Genomic DNA, 14244 nt, shown 5'->3' on the forward strand with positions numbered 1-14244 from the left:
TGACTACGGAGGTTACTGCAGCAATCTCAGGCCCGTGAGGGCAACGGTCACCCCAAGCTCACAGAAAATATCTTTACCCACCAACCTGTATGTGTTTTTATTTTTAACGTGTGTGTGTGTGTGTGTGTGTGTGTGTGTGCATGCGCGCGTTGCATGGGGATGTCATAGTGCATATGTAGAAGTTAGCCACTACTACAAAACTTCTGGTTATCAGATTAAGGTCATTAAGCTTCTGCAGCAAGCACCTTTACCATACCAGCTGAGCCATCCTGCACTGGCCCCATAGCCTGCATATTTTAAAAAACAAACAAACAAACAAACCATATATTGTATTTTCAGTGCAGAATTTTAACCCTGTCACACCTGTGTTTAAGTTCCCTTCTGCAGCACTGTGGGGCTGCTGGGCGCTTCAGCATTTGGGGCCATTGTGAAGTTGTCTAAGCCAGACCTGCAGTCAAGCCCCAGAGGATCACAGACACTACACTCATCAGAGTGGTCACCTATGCCCCTGAGCTGGTCAGCTCTTTACAACCTGGGAAGCATTTCCACTGAGTCCACGGCAGGTGGCCACCACATTCCTGCTGGGGGTCCCATGGTAGGCTCAGGGGAGCCTATGGAGGATTACGGCTCACTGAGTCCAGGACCAGGTTCCCTGGAGGAGGAAGCTTTTATGATGAGCACCTCAGAGGGAAGCTGGTCCCCTTCCAGCCCCTCCCCTGCCTTTGATGGTAAGTGCCACCATCTCTACACATTGTCACTTGTATCTAGACACCAGGCTCACCTGGGAAGCCGTGAATGGAATGGGACAGTCACTCCCACTTTTGTCCTGAGTCTAAGAGTACTGTGTTCATACTCAATGCAGAGCCCGGTTTCAACCTCAGGGTAATAAAATAGTATTTTGTTTTTGTTATTTTGAGACAGGCTCTAATGTAGCCCGGGCCTTCAATTCCTTATGTAGCTACAGCTTGAATCCCTGATCCTCCCGTCTTCAATGTTCAAGCACTGGCATTATTGACATGTACCACTGTGGCCCAGCTTAGAGATAGTTTACTCTTGACCCAAATATGAGTGACAGTGGTCCAGGAACACAAAGATTATACCCTTAATGATGTGTTCCACAGGGGAAGTGGTTACATGATATGTGATTAGTTGTTATTGTTATACAAAAAAGAAAGTTGTATCAAATACATTGGCAGGGAGGGGGAACCACCAATTAATGACTTTACAGTCAAGTGAGGGAAAAGTCATATAGGTATTGGACTGACAGCATTTTTAGCTGTGGATTGGTAGCAAATAGTCCTCTGCTGAGGATACATTTTAAAGGATTTACTGATAGTCAAAAAGATGTTCAGTCAGACATGGGAGTGAATAATAAATGAGGATTTTAAGGGGACTAAAACATGGTTTGGATAGTTTGGCTCTGATCTGCAAAATTCTAACTCTGCACAATCATGAAGTTCTAATCCTTCGGCCTTACAGGATTTTGGGGGTGGGGGATGGGCTTTAGTCTACAGCGTTCAGCACTCACTAATGGTGTCTTCAAATGACACGTGATTTTTTCCTCTTGTATAGATTTTGAAGCCTATTATAGTGACATCCAAGAAGATGTGCCATCCTTAGGAAGACAGCCAGGTGACCACTTTCATGATTGTCCCATGTAGAAGTGAGCTCTTCACATCTAGGTTCTACCTTCTAAGCTTTCCAGAATCTCCAAAATAGCAGCACCAGCAGCTAGGAACTGAGCATTTAACATGGGCCTATGAGGATAACTTCATATTCAAGCCATAAAAACCATACATAAAAAATTAAAACGTATAGTATATACACAGGTCTGTTTCAGGGCTCCCGCTTAGGCATGGCAGGTACCGAATCAGCAACAGCAAATGGACAACATAGACATTATCTTACCTTGTTCACAGCATGACTCTCTCTGACAGGAGTCATCCTAATTCCTCCAGGGTTTCTAGGACTCTGTCTTCTTTCTGCAGCCTTCTTTGAAGTCTTCAGTCAGTCTATCACTGTCCCATGACATTCCTCCCCAGACTATGCAGTGGCTTTCTGCCTCTTTGCTTGCTGCCTGAAATCATACCTCCACACAGCAGCCACAATGCCTGCAATCATACCTCCACACAGCAGCCATGCTGCCTGCAATCATACCTCCACACAGCAGCCATGCTGCCTGCAATCATATCTCCACACAGCAGCCACACTGCCTGCAATCATACCTCTACACAACAGCCAGGGGCCTTTCTCAGGCACAAACCAGATGGTCAGATTTCTCAGCCACTGATGGCTTCCTGCCACTTTCAAGACAAATGTTTGTGTCGGTGGCCACAGGCATGTCTCAGCCTCACTGTCCACCTTCTGGGCCCCATTCTCTTTCTTCAGCCACCCACAGAGGGCCCTTCCCACCAAACTTGGTTTCTACTCAACCTGGAAACTTTCTCCAGATCTTCACTGAACTCATCCTTTGCTCTGAATCCCTGCCCACTGCTCCAACAGAAGCCCTGTCCCTGACCCCTGCTTCCTTCTGTTCCCCACACTCACTTTCTCTATGACTCTACTGTGGTTTTTCCTCTGTCATTTATCATTACCTGACTTTGCATTATGAAATTCCAGATCGCAAGGTAGAAGGGAGGAAGGAAAGAAAGTGAGGGAGGGGAAAAGGGGGGAGGATACAGAAAGGAGCTAATGGGAGGTGATTATAAGACACTAAAGTACCTCTCTTGAATATGCATACTTACTAAAGGCATTGCTTTAGATGTACCGTATCTAGCAACCACATAAATCAGTATTAGCATCAACCTTGAAGCATTCATTCTTCACAAGACTGTAACTTTTCCCTTTCTCTCCTGTGGCATGATTTCTCTTCCTAGGCACCAGTGCCAACTTCCAGGAATCAGGACCAAGCACCAGCACCGAGGAGAGTGCCAATGATGGGGACAACCTGCTGGGTCCTTTCCTTCACAGAGGCAGAGCAAAGCCAGCTCTCATGGTTGACTGGCCCAAGACCCTGGTCAGCCGAGCTGTCTTCCACAACTACACCTCCTCAGGTATGGACATGCTCTTTGTACCCTGGATTCACAGCCATTTCAGAAGAGTTTGGGAACCAGCCCTCAAGTTCTCCCAAGTCTTTTGTCTTAATGAAAGAATGGAACCACTCAGCCTTCTCTACTCATGTCTGTCCTTCTGGGGACCAAAGCCCATGGCTCCTTCTCTAAGGATGAAGCTAGCTTCATCTGTCCCCTAGGTGTCCCCAGCTGCAGATCAGTAGGGAGCTTCAGATCTGGGTGGCACCCCAACATGTGGATTCTGCCTGTCTCTAAGACCTTGCATAGAGTAGATGTTCCATTTACATGGATGGATTGAGTAAAGCTGGCCCTGTGTGGAAAAGGAATTTTTAACCTGTCTTCCCCAGCACAGGCATATTTGTTTGTCTGCTCTTGTGGGGCACTGCCTTTCTGAGTACTACACGAGAGTAGATCACCCCCATAGCCTTTGGGAGAAGCTATGGATTTCATGCTATTTTTCAGGGATTTTCTACTTGCTCTTTCCAATTAATCACCTGTCTTGGGTTTTGAATCTCTCCCAATTTTGAGGAAAACTAAGCAGGGTGGGTCAGCTTACTCTTGAAGGGGAAAAGTTAAAAACTTTTCATAACGAAAATTCTACAAAAACTCAATATGTCCATCATACTTTAACAGATAAGTCAAATTTATAAAATAAAAACTCAAACATTGAGCTTACTGTAAATGCACAAAATGAGATCTTATCAGCATTCTCTTATTACTAGGGAAATCTACCTTATTTCTGAGCTGTGGGTGACTGGTCCACCTCAATACTGCTTCTGTTGGGTGAGGATGGCCTGGAGATAGGAATTTAGGTTCCTTAAAGAAGGCTGGTACCCCGCAGACTAGTGTCCTTCCCAAGTATGAACAAACATGTGTCTTAGTTAGAGTTTCTGTTGCTGTGAAGAGACACCATGACCACAGAAACTCTTATAAAGGAAAACATTTAATTACAACTAGCTTACAGTTTCAGAGGTTTAGTCTATTATCATCATGGAGGGAGACATGGCAGCATGAAGCTAGACCTGGTGCTGGAGAAGGAGCTAAGAGTTCTACATCTTGATCCACAGTTAGCAGAAAGAGACTATGTCCCACATTGGGTGTAGCTTGATCATATGAGACTTCAAAGTTGACCCCTACAGTGACACACTTCCTCCAACAAGGCCACACCTACTCTAACAAGGGCATAATAGTGTCACTCCCCATGAGCCAAGCACTCAGACACACGCATCTATGGGGGCCATACCTATTCAAACCACCACAACGTGTAACCAGGGTATTATTTACTCACACCCTTGGAACAAGGGTGGGGCTCACTCCTGGGATCACACTGACTGCCACTTCCGTGTGGACACTTCCTCTTCTGTAGGTATCATGGGACCAGCTGTAACAATAACACCGTTCTCACTGAGCAGTGGCGAGATGTATGTCTTACAGGCTTCTGTAGGTATGTCAAGGTATAAATTGGATCTAGTGTGGGGAACCATGAAGGTTTGATCATTATATACTTTTTCCTAGAAACAGCACTGACTCTCTACTGCAACCCCTTGCTCTGGGCCTCACCACTTCCTTCTCCTCTGCTGCTGCCTTCCCATTATTTGTTATTCACGTTAGTTGCTGTGATGTTCTCCTTTCGTATGGAATCAGGTGCATGTTTAGAACAGGATAAACAATGATCAGTTACTGTCCTTCTTGTATGTTTGATTTTTTTTTGCTAGATACCTAATGTCTTAGGGTTTCTATTGCTGTTAAAGAGACACCATGACCATGGCAACTCTTATAAATAAATATTTAACTGGAGTGGCTCATTTACAGTTCAGAGGTTTAGTCCATCATCATCATGGCGGGGAGCATGGCAGCATGCAGGCAGACATGGTGAGGGAGGAGTAGCTGAGAGCCCTACATCTTGCAGGCAACAGGAAGTTAACTGAGACATTGGGCAATATCCTGAGCATAGGAAACCTCAAAACCCACCCTCACAATGACACAAGGCTGTACCCACTCCAACAAAGCCACACCTCCTGAAAGTGTCACTTTCTATGAGATTATGAGAGCCAATTACATTCAAACTTCTGTACCTGAGTAGGTCACCTTCACTGCATATATTTGATCCCAACCATGTGTTATTGCCATTTTTCTGAGTGCTCAGTGTGGGCTGGAACTTATCCACAGGCTTACCCTGCTCAGTGCCCCACAGTTCTTCCTGTGTTTCCATGACTCAATCTGAAAGCATTCTTTTGGGTCACTTCTAAACATTCCCCCATTTCTGGGGACTTTCAGTCCCATTTAACAAGCACAGAAGATTCAAGTGATATGCAGAACAGATTCTTCATCCACATTTTTGCATTCATTAGGACCCACCATGAGCCAGGCAATAGAGGCCCAGCTGTAATAACAGGAGTAGGGAGCCTGAGGGAAGAGGATTGCAAGTTCAAGGCTAGACCTTACCTCAGAGCAAAAACAGATCAGCAAAACTTAATATGCACTTCCAATTTTGCCTCCTGGGTTTGTATATACATCCCTCACGGAAGAAACACAAGGCTGTTTGTTTTCTGATATTTCATAGATTGGCTCTGGATTCTCACCGCTGCTGTGAGCCTCTGCCTGCCCTGTCTAGACACTAAAGCCTCCATCCCTGTTTCTGCCCACACAGAGACAGTGTTTGCTTCTGTTATATTGGATACCTTTGCTTCTAAGTAGCTCATGTGCCATGCACCCCCCCACCCCAGTTTTGAAATCCACCAATCAACAAACTAAAAGCCATTCTCTTAGGCCATGTACCTTCTTTATATATCTGAGAGTCTCCCCGTGATCCCTGGGTCCTGTTCAGTGTCCTCAGCCACCTGGGAGAGTTGAGCTCAGGCTCCAGGTGTCCCGCTCAGCTGCCCATCACTTAGCCCACACAAAGCCTCCCTAACAGTTTCACTCTCCTGTGCTCTTCATCACACACGGCACTGTGTGGCTGTCCTTCATTGTGTTACTTTGGGGGAATACTCTTGCCCCTATGTCCCTTTTGTAACTCGGTATACTAGTCACCCCCCAGGGTTGCTAGCTTTCATTGCTTCTTCTTCTGCAAGGATTGGGCAGTTCAGCAAGGCAGAGCTAATCGCCACATCCTCTTGGATTTCACTTGTGTTGAAGATCAATTCTCTGTGGTTGGTGTTGTCATGCCACCATTAAATAGGAAGCACAGGCCCAGTGTTTGGCCTGACAGAGCCACATGAACTGTCCCCACAGGACCTGATGAGGATTTTTGACAACATGATATAGAAAGCTCCAGCCCGTAATTTATCCTAAGAATATATTACTTTTTAAAAAAAATTTGTGAATGATAATAAAGCAGAAAGTACATACCATGGTGTTTAATCACTGTGGAGTAATAACTATACCTGTTGGGGTGTATCTGCCCAGAGAATACTTAGGCAGATGTTTACAGCAGATTCTGGACACAAGCTGAGGACACGAGAAATGTGTGTGTGTGTGTGTGTGTGTGTGTGTGTGTGTGTGTGTGTGTGTATACTTCACTGTTCTCCATACCAGCTGAAACCCTCATCCTGTCCTTCTCTTAGCTTCAAAGCATGCCTTACTAGGCAAAGCTCAGCTCTACATAACGGTCAACCAAGTCCCACGGGACATGTCCTGTCAGGTGCGACCCCACAGTGGTACGGAGGCACAAACCATCTTCAGTGTCTTCTGCATGTCAGGGAAACCGGTATGTGAGAACCCTTGTCTGTCCTGAGGGATGCAGGCAACCACAGCTCTTGGAAAGCACAAGAATTCTTTGCATGGTGGGCTGCAGGGCTGGCCATGCCCTGCAAGGTGGAAAAGTTGTTCCTGCATGAATGGGGGGAGGGGCTTCTCCTACTAGTAAGAACAGCCTCTTCATTAGAAGGAGAGGATTCTTGCTGGGCTTTGCCACAAAGTCAGGAGGCTCTGTTACCTATGGGCACACAAGTGGGAGGTGGGGGGCTCAGCCTGAGGCCTAACTCCATCACCAGAACATGTCTCTGACCTACACTTGACCTCTTTGTCCTAATTTGGACAATGTAGAAGTCACTCTGCATTTTTGAATAGAGTCTTGTGAGGATCTGAGGAGAAAGGGTCATGAATCAAAGGTTGAGAACCACTGTGTTAGGGGATCCAAAGACAAGAGAGCCAGCTGACTCAAGTGTAGAATCCTGCTTCATGTGAGAAGCCCTTTGGTTTAAGAGCAGATGAGTCCTACAGAGCCAGGAGACCTCTCCCATCTCTGTGTACTGAGAATGATGCAGACACCCTGGTCTGGGCTGCAAAACATAACCAACAGTGGCCGCGAGGGTGAAGGTGTGTGGCATTGGTTGGTGATTCCATCCACAGTATGTTCCGTTTCCTATTTTTCTACTCCCATGGATTGGATCGTAGGACTTTCATTACGAATTTCGTTACCGGATAGGAAACACTTCTCCACACACCCTGTACCATGGACGAGATACCCAGTACTACTTTTTATTGCCAGCTGGTGAGGCCTCAGATGATTACAAAGGTAAGTCACAGCGTCAACCATGCGACTAGGTATGCCTACTTATCCCTCCAAACATTTTCTCCTAGTTTCTAAAAACTACAAAGTATTAGAGGGGCCTAGAAACTAAAATCATTTATCTACCTCAGTAAATTTAGGCCCTTCACCTGTCTTTTAATACAGAAAGAATATTAGAAACATTATTAGCAAATTGGGATTTTCATATCTTCAATTTCAATCAAAATACAGATAATAAATATCAAAGAAAGCTCTTACCTGTGATTAATATATGCAAGAGTAGGGTATCCCCACTTACAAGTTAAATAGCTCATATTTTCTGGATTTTGAATTTATTATCATTGAGAACAAATTAAGGCACTCCCTCCAAAAACTAAAATGTGAGGAAAGACTGTTGAGTGAGCAAGTGGTATCTCTGTAATCTGCCTCCCACTACAAACCCCTGATGTCAGTGAGCATTTAAATTTCCTCTCCGTGTTCTCTTTGATAGTGTCCCCCATGAACAGAAGACCTCTCACTAGGTCCTGTCTCACAAAGGTTCTACTAACTCACAACAGTCCTAAGCTAAAAGCTTACTACATGGGCCTCTGGGTGATGTTGCAGACCCAAATTACAGAAATCTCAATCCAAATGAAGCCTGTGGTACCAATAGCTTTCTTTCTATCTCAAACACTGTCCCTTAGGTCCTGATTAATTCCAATCTGCACACAAGGCCTGGTGTCACCTGATGTGACCATTTGACAAAATGTCCGGTTTCACACAACCCAGTCTGGCTAACTGAAAATGATCTGTATTTTATTTTTATTTTTGAACTTCTATATGATTCCATTGTATAGGCATGAGTGAAAGTCAGCAATGTAGAAGTTTCTTCAATTTGAGACAGTAAGATGATTTCAGCCCAAAGTCTGAACTGGTCCATCTAACTGATGTACTTGAATCTCCTTTCTCCTTTTAAGTCAACAAAGTATTTCCTTGCTGACACCTTTCCTGTCTCCTCCAAACTTTCCCTCACTCCCAGATTCAAGTCACACCAAGCAAACTTCTCTGAGCTTTGTGGATCATGCTCTGATTAGCATGATGATGGCTTTATATTTGCATCTGAGCTCAAGTTCTCCTAAGGCCAAGCAAACAGACTCTCCAGCACAGTAGGCATTACTGAATAGATGAAGGTGGCGTTCATGGATCTTCCATCCATAAATCTTTAAATACTAAAATTGCATTCACCTGCCTTCTGGAAATTTTTCTCATAATGGCTGCTCAGGCCAAGCACCCCCACTTCTTGGTGTTGGCCAGGGGCCCATCCTAAGAGCTGAGTCAAAATAGCACTTGCCTTGATGAAGATGTTCAACTAAATAAGCATGCCTCTTACGGTGCAAGTTACATTAACACCTGACATGTTTCTTACCTGAGAGCGCATGTAGGGGCATGAGAACCTCTTTCCACCAGCTAGCCATAGTCCACAGGGCTAGACAGACATCTAAATAGAAGATCTTGAGTCAGGGACTCATCATCATGTTGGAATGAAGAATGTCTTGACATAATTCTATAGTACCAAATCTTAGGTCACAGGCCTGGGACAGTATCATTTGGTGCTCAAATCCTTCATATGTGTGATAAGTACTGGTAGCTGTTGTTACATTAAATCCCAGTGATTATCTGAATTAATAATTGACAATAGGATAAACACGAGCAATTAAGTAAAATAAATTTAGTAGAGTGGATGTTTAATGTTTCTTATCTTGTCCCATCTTTTGTATGAGTGAATATGGCACAGAGTTATCACATCAAATTAAATTCTTATCTAACACTCACTCCTCTGCCATCCTCTCTCTTGATTCATAGTACATTATCTTCAGTGGGGCACTGAGGAGCTCGTACAGTAACTACCGGCTCAGAAGATAGAGCCTAGAATTTGGGCTTCTCAGTGATTGTGATACACATGCCCAGGGCCCACATCCTAAGAAGGACTGATATCCAAGTCAAGTCTCCAACCTTTAGTACTAGGTTTCAAGTTGAGTCTACTATGTAGATACCCAGGGTTCACATGTGTGCTGATCTTCCTGTGTGTTACACACAACTGTACCTGTGACCATCAACCAAACCCCAACGTCACCAGCAGGTCTCATTACACCTTTGAGCCTTTGTTACGTGAAGGAATTCCTAGGTCCACCAAGTAGCCATTTCTTGCTAGATACATACAGATGTTTTTATACAAACCTCCCCTCAGAATTCTTCTTTACCTTTGCCTGTTAAATCTGCCTCCATCATTTAGGAAGTAGTTAAAATGTGACACTAACACTGGCCCATCTGTTGCAGAGTCAGGATTATACTCCCCATGAGCCTGGTACCCCATTTCAGCACTCCTTATGTATTTGGTGGACAGGAACACTCTGGAGGGCAGAAATGGTCTTACCTACCATGACCTTGTGAATGGATGATGAGACTTACCCCCACCTCCTGCAGCACACAGTGATGGCATCTGCCTGTCTGCCCTCTGTGTGACACTCCCTGTTTCCCTGTCTGATGAGCATTCACTGACCTTACTTGGGTGTTCAGATCTTAGGTTGGGTGGTGACATCTCCCCAGGACAGAAGAATCTTGAGGTCTTTTCTCATACCATGCCTTGTGTTTGAATCCCTAGTAAACAAGCCATTACCATGGGGCAGCACTGATGGCTAAGTGGTTAAGAGCATGCATGACTCTTGAAGCCTGAGTTTGATTCTCAGCACCTGGGTCAGGTGGCTCACAAATACCTGTAGCCCCAGCTTGGGGGGAATCCAGTGTACTCTTCTATTCTAGCCTCCAAGAGCACCTGCATTCACATGCACATACCTTAACACTATAACTCATAGTTTTGCTTAACAGATATTCTATTTACAGATTTGTTGGTATCCTCAGTGTGTCTAATGTGGGAGGGAAGACAGCTCACCTGAGGTTTGCCAGCATCTCACCCCCTGTCACCATCACTCACACTATTCAGCTGCTACTGATGTGTGAAGACACTTGTTCACAACTAGTGTCTGGAATGACCCTCCTCTGTCATATTCCTTCACAGTCTTTGTTTCTACTGAGATCACAGATGGCCAAGGCTCCAAGGTGCAACCATGCACTGTGGAAGTGACTGTGCTACCCCGTTACCATGGAAATGACTGCCCTGACAAGGACCTGTAAGTAATAGGATGCAACAAAGACACTCTACAGCAGAGCTTATATTCCCTGGGGAGATGGCAAAGAGCCACTAAAAGAGCAATAGTAATTGCTCTTCTCATGCTGAACAAAAGCCAGGGTCTCCCAGGCGTAGCCTGTTAAACACCATTTGCATGGTACTATGACATGCTTCAGGGTCCATGAGGCTCTTTCATTTCTTTTTAAAACATGTTTTTAAGATTTATTTTATTTATGCATCTTTGGGAGGGTAGTGGGAATTGGGGTTTCTCACATGTGTGGGTGCCTAAAGAGCCCCAGAGAAAGCATTGAACCCCTGAAGCTGGAGTAGAGGCCATTATGAGCCACCTTACATAGGTTCTGGAAACTGAATTTGGGTCTCCTGGAAGAGCAGCAAGTGGTCTTAACCACTATCCATCCCCTTAAACAATTTGAGATATCATTTACACATTATATAGCTTACCTATTGAAATTCCTCACACTTACAGAACACTGTGGCCTTTAGCACAGTCTAGTTTGGGAACATTTGGCCATCATAACATCTTGGAACTAAACAGTAGTCACTCCTGAATCATCAACCCTAACACCTACTTCCCAACCGCCCAAAGCCAACATCTATGTGTCTAAAGATTTACATGTTCTAGAAACTTTGTGGCAATAGGATGATGAAAAATATACTCTTGAGTTCTTTATTTCACACATGAATATTGATGAGTTTCATCCATGATATGGCATAAATCAGTACCTCATTTTCTAATTACTCAATAATATCTATTGTATTGCCTCAATTTGTTTACTCCTTGAACAGGTGACATGGTCTATTTTTTCTGTATGTAAGTTAGGTTCTTCTGAAGATTCTTCTGCAAGCTTTGACATGGTCTATTTTTTCTGTATGTAAGTTAGGTTCTTCTGAAGATTCTTCTGCAAGCTTTGGCGTGGGTGAGCATTTTCATTTCTCAAGGGTAGAATCACTAGGTCATATGATACCACTTGCTTAGCACTTCTGAGGGGCTGCACCATTTGGTATTCCCACCAGCACTGGCTGACGCGAGTCATTTTCTCTGTGCTAACTGGGCTGTGGTTAGTTTTTGTATCAACTTAATGCAAACTAAAGTCATCTATCTGGGAAGACGAAACCTCGAGAGGATGTGTCCATCAAAATGGCCTGTAGACAAGCCTGTGGGGCATTCTCATGCTTAATGATTGATGTGGGAAGGCCCAGCATACTGTGGGTGGTGCCTCACCCCTACCCTGGGCAGATGGTCTTGGGTTATATAAGAAAGAAGACTGAGCAAGCCATGGGGAACAAGCCAGTGAACAGTGTTCTTCCTCGGCCTCTGCTTCAGTTCCTGCTTCCAGGTTCCTGCCTTGAGTTCCTGCCCTGAATTTCCTCCATAAAAGACTGTGACATGGAAGTTGTCAGATGAAATAAACCCTTTCCTCTCCAAGTTGTTTTTGCTTTATCATAGCAGCAGAAAGCAAAAATGGGACAGACCATAAATGCTAAGGTGCATTTCTTTTTGTTGTTTTTAGTCTGTGTGTGTTTTAATTACATAAAAGTCATTTTTAAAGAATTTTTTTAAATTCATTTTTCATAGCCACTACAGATCCACCTCTCATCCTTCCTCCCGGTCCCCCTGCCTTCCTCATTCTGCCCCACCCTTCACCCCCTCCTCCAAAAGGGTAAGGCCTCCCATGGGAAGTCAGCAAAGCCTGGTGCAAGCCCCTCCCCACTGCATGAAGGCTGTGCAAGGTGTCCCACCATAGGTAATGGTCTTCAAAAAGCCAGCTCATGCACCAGGGATAGATTCTGATCCCACTGCCAGAGGCCCCTCAAACAGACCAAGCTACACAACTGTCTCCCGTATGCAGAGGGCCTAGTTGGTCCCATGCAGGTTCCACAGCAGTCAGTCCATGAGTTCCTATGAGCTTGGTTCAGTTGTCTCTGTAGATTCCCCCATCATGATCTTCACACACACACACACACACACACACACACACACACACACACACACACACACACACCGCTCATATAATCCCTCTTCCCTTTCTTTGACTGGACTCCTGCATTTCTTGACTCTGACTCTATGCCATGGCAAGTATCTGCAGACCAGAGTACAACTGTGTAGAATCTGTTCTTTCCACCTCAGTCTAGGTTCGGAGGGTCAAACTCAGGTTTTCAGGCTTGCATAGACAGTATCTTTACCTGCTGAGCTATCTCTCTGGTCTCAAAATTATTTTGTGACTATTTTAAATATTTATTCTTCGGGGGCTGGAAAGATGGCTCAGCAGTTAAGAATTCTTGTAGCTCTGGCAAAGGACTAGGGTTTTATTTTCAGCCCCCACATGTTGGCTCACAACCATCTATAACTGCAGTTACAGGTGATCTAATGCCCTCTTCTGACCTCGAAAGGCACCAGGCATGCACATGGTACACAGACACACATGCAGGCAAAATACTCATATGCATAAAATAAATAATAGATAAATTTACTTGTTCTTTCTTATGTTCATACATAATGTGTTTGATCATATTTATCTTGGGTCTTATAGACCTTGTTGATTTCCTGCTGTTATTCTGTCCATTACTGATAGCATTATTACTTTTGAAGTCCTTCCTGTCCCTCCAGCACCATCAGTTTTATTTTTCTTTTGTTAGATTCCCTATGTATTCATAACTTTGTACAATTCCACAGTGTTAAGTATTTGGACAATTGTGAGCACATTATAGTGCGATAATGTAGTCTCTGTTTAATAATGCATTGTGAACATTTGTGCATTAGATTTTTAAGTTTTTTAATTTTTTTGTTTTTGAGGATTTCATGTTGATATAATAAAATATGATCATCTCTGACCCAACTTCCCCCTCCAATTCATTCCATATGCCCCAATATCCTCCCCCATACTTCACATCTTTCTTTTTTAACAACCCACCAAGTATAGTTAGTGCTACCCATGGGGGTGGGGCTAATCATTGGAGCATGGGAATCCCATGAGTGGCCACGTCCTCAAAAAAGAATAATTCATCCTCCCCAGCAACTATCCACTGCCAACAGCTCCTTAGCAAGGGGTAAAGCTGAGATCATCTACCCCATCTATGCTGGGGCTTTGCTTGGCTTGATCTTGCGTAGGTCTTGTACAGGTGAGCACAGCTGCTATGAGTCCATGATTTTTACGGCCATGTCATGTCCAGAAGAGAGCATTGCACAGCACTCCTACCCATCCCCCAGCTCCTACATTCTTTCTATCTCCTCCTCCACCATGTTTCCTAAGCCTTGATGATGATGTGGTTAACACAGATGCAGGATGAACACTCGTTCTCTTGTTCTTCACACTTTGGCCAATTATATATTTATAACCTTTACCTTTCTGGTGAGTTGGCCCATTTTATGATTGGAAAAATCTCCCTCTGGATCATTAAAACTTGCTCCCCACTTCTTTTATTTTTAGCCTGATAGAAGTATAACCATTCTAGGTGCTTTAAGGTATCTGTCT

At 44.3% G+C, this 14244-nt stretch overlaps 1 protein-coding gene across 1 annotated transcript in view; it reads left to right on the top strand.

Annotated features, from left to right (window-relative positions):
• Positions 1–14244, top strand: part of Pkd1l1 (polycystin 1 like 1, transient receptor potential channel interacting) — a 108318-nt gene that overhangs the window by 30914 nt on the left and 63160 nt on the right. The window contains exons 15-21 of the mRNA XM_059275330.1: positions 375–728; positions 1573–1632; positions 2877–3053; positions 4438–4515; positions 6638–6780; positions 7470–7590; positions 10640–10751. Coding sequence (XP_059131313.1) covers positions 375–728; positions 1573–1632; positions 2877–3053; positions 4438–4515; positions 6638–6780; positions 7470–7590; positions 10640–10751 — 1045 coding nt within the window. The remainder of the gene's footprint in view (positions 1–374; positions 729–1572; positions 1633–2876; positions 3054–4437; positions 4516–6637; positions 6781–7469; positions 7591–10639; positions 10752–14244) is intronic.

Source organism: Peromyscus eremicus, chromosome 10, assembly GCF_949786415.1.
Source record: "Peromyscus eremicus chromosome 10, PerEre_H2_v1, whole genome shotgun sequence".
NCBI classification, from domain to species: domain Eukaryota; kingdom Metazoa; phylum Chordata; class Mammalia; order Rodentia; family Cricetidae; genus Peromyscus; species Peromyscus eremicus.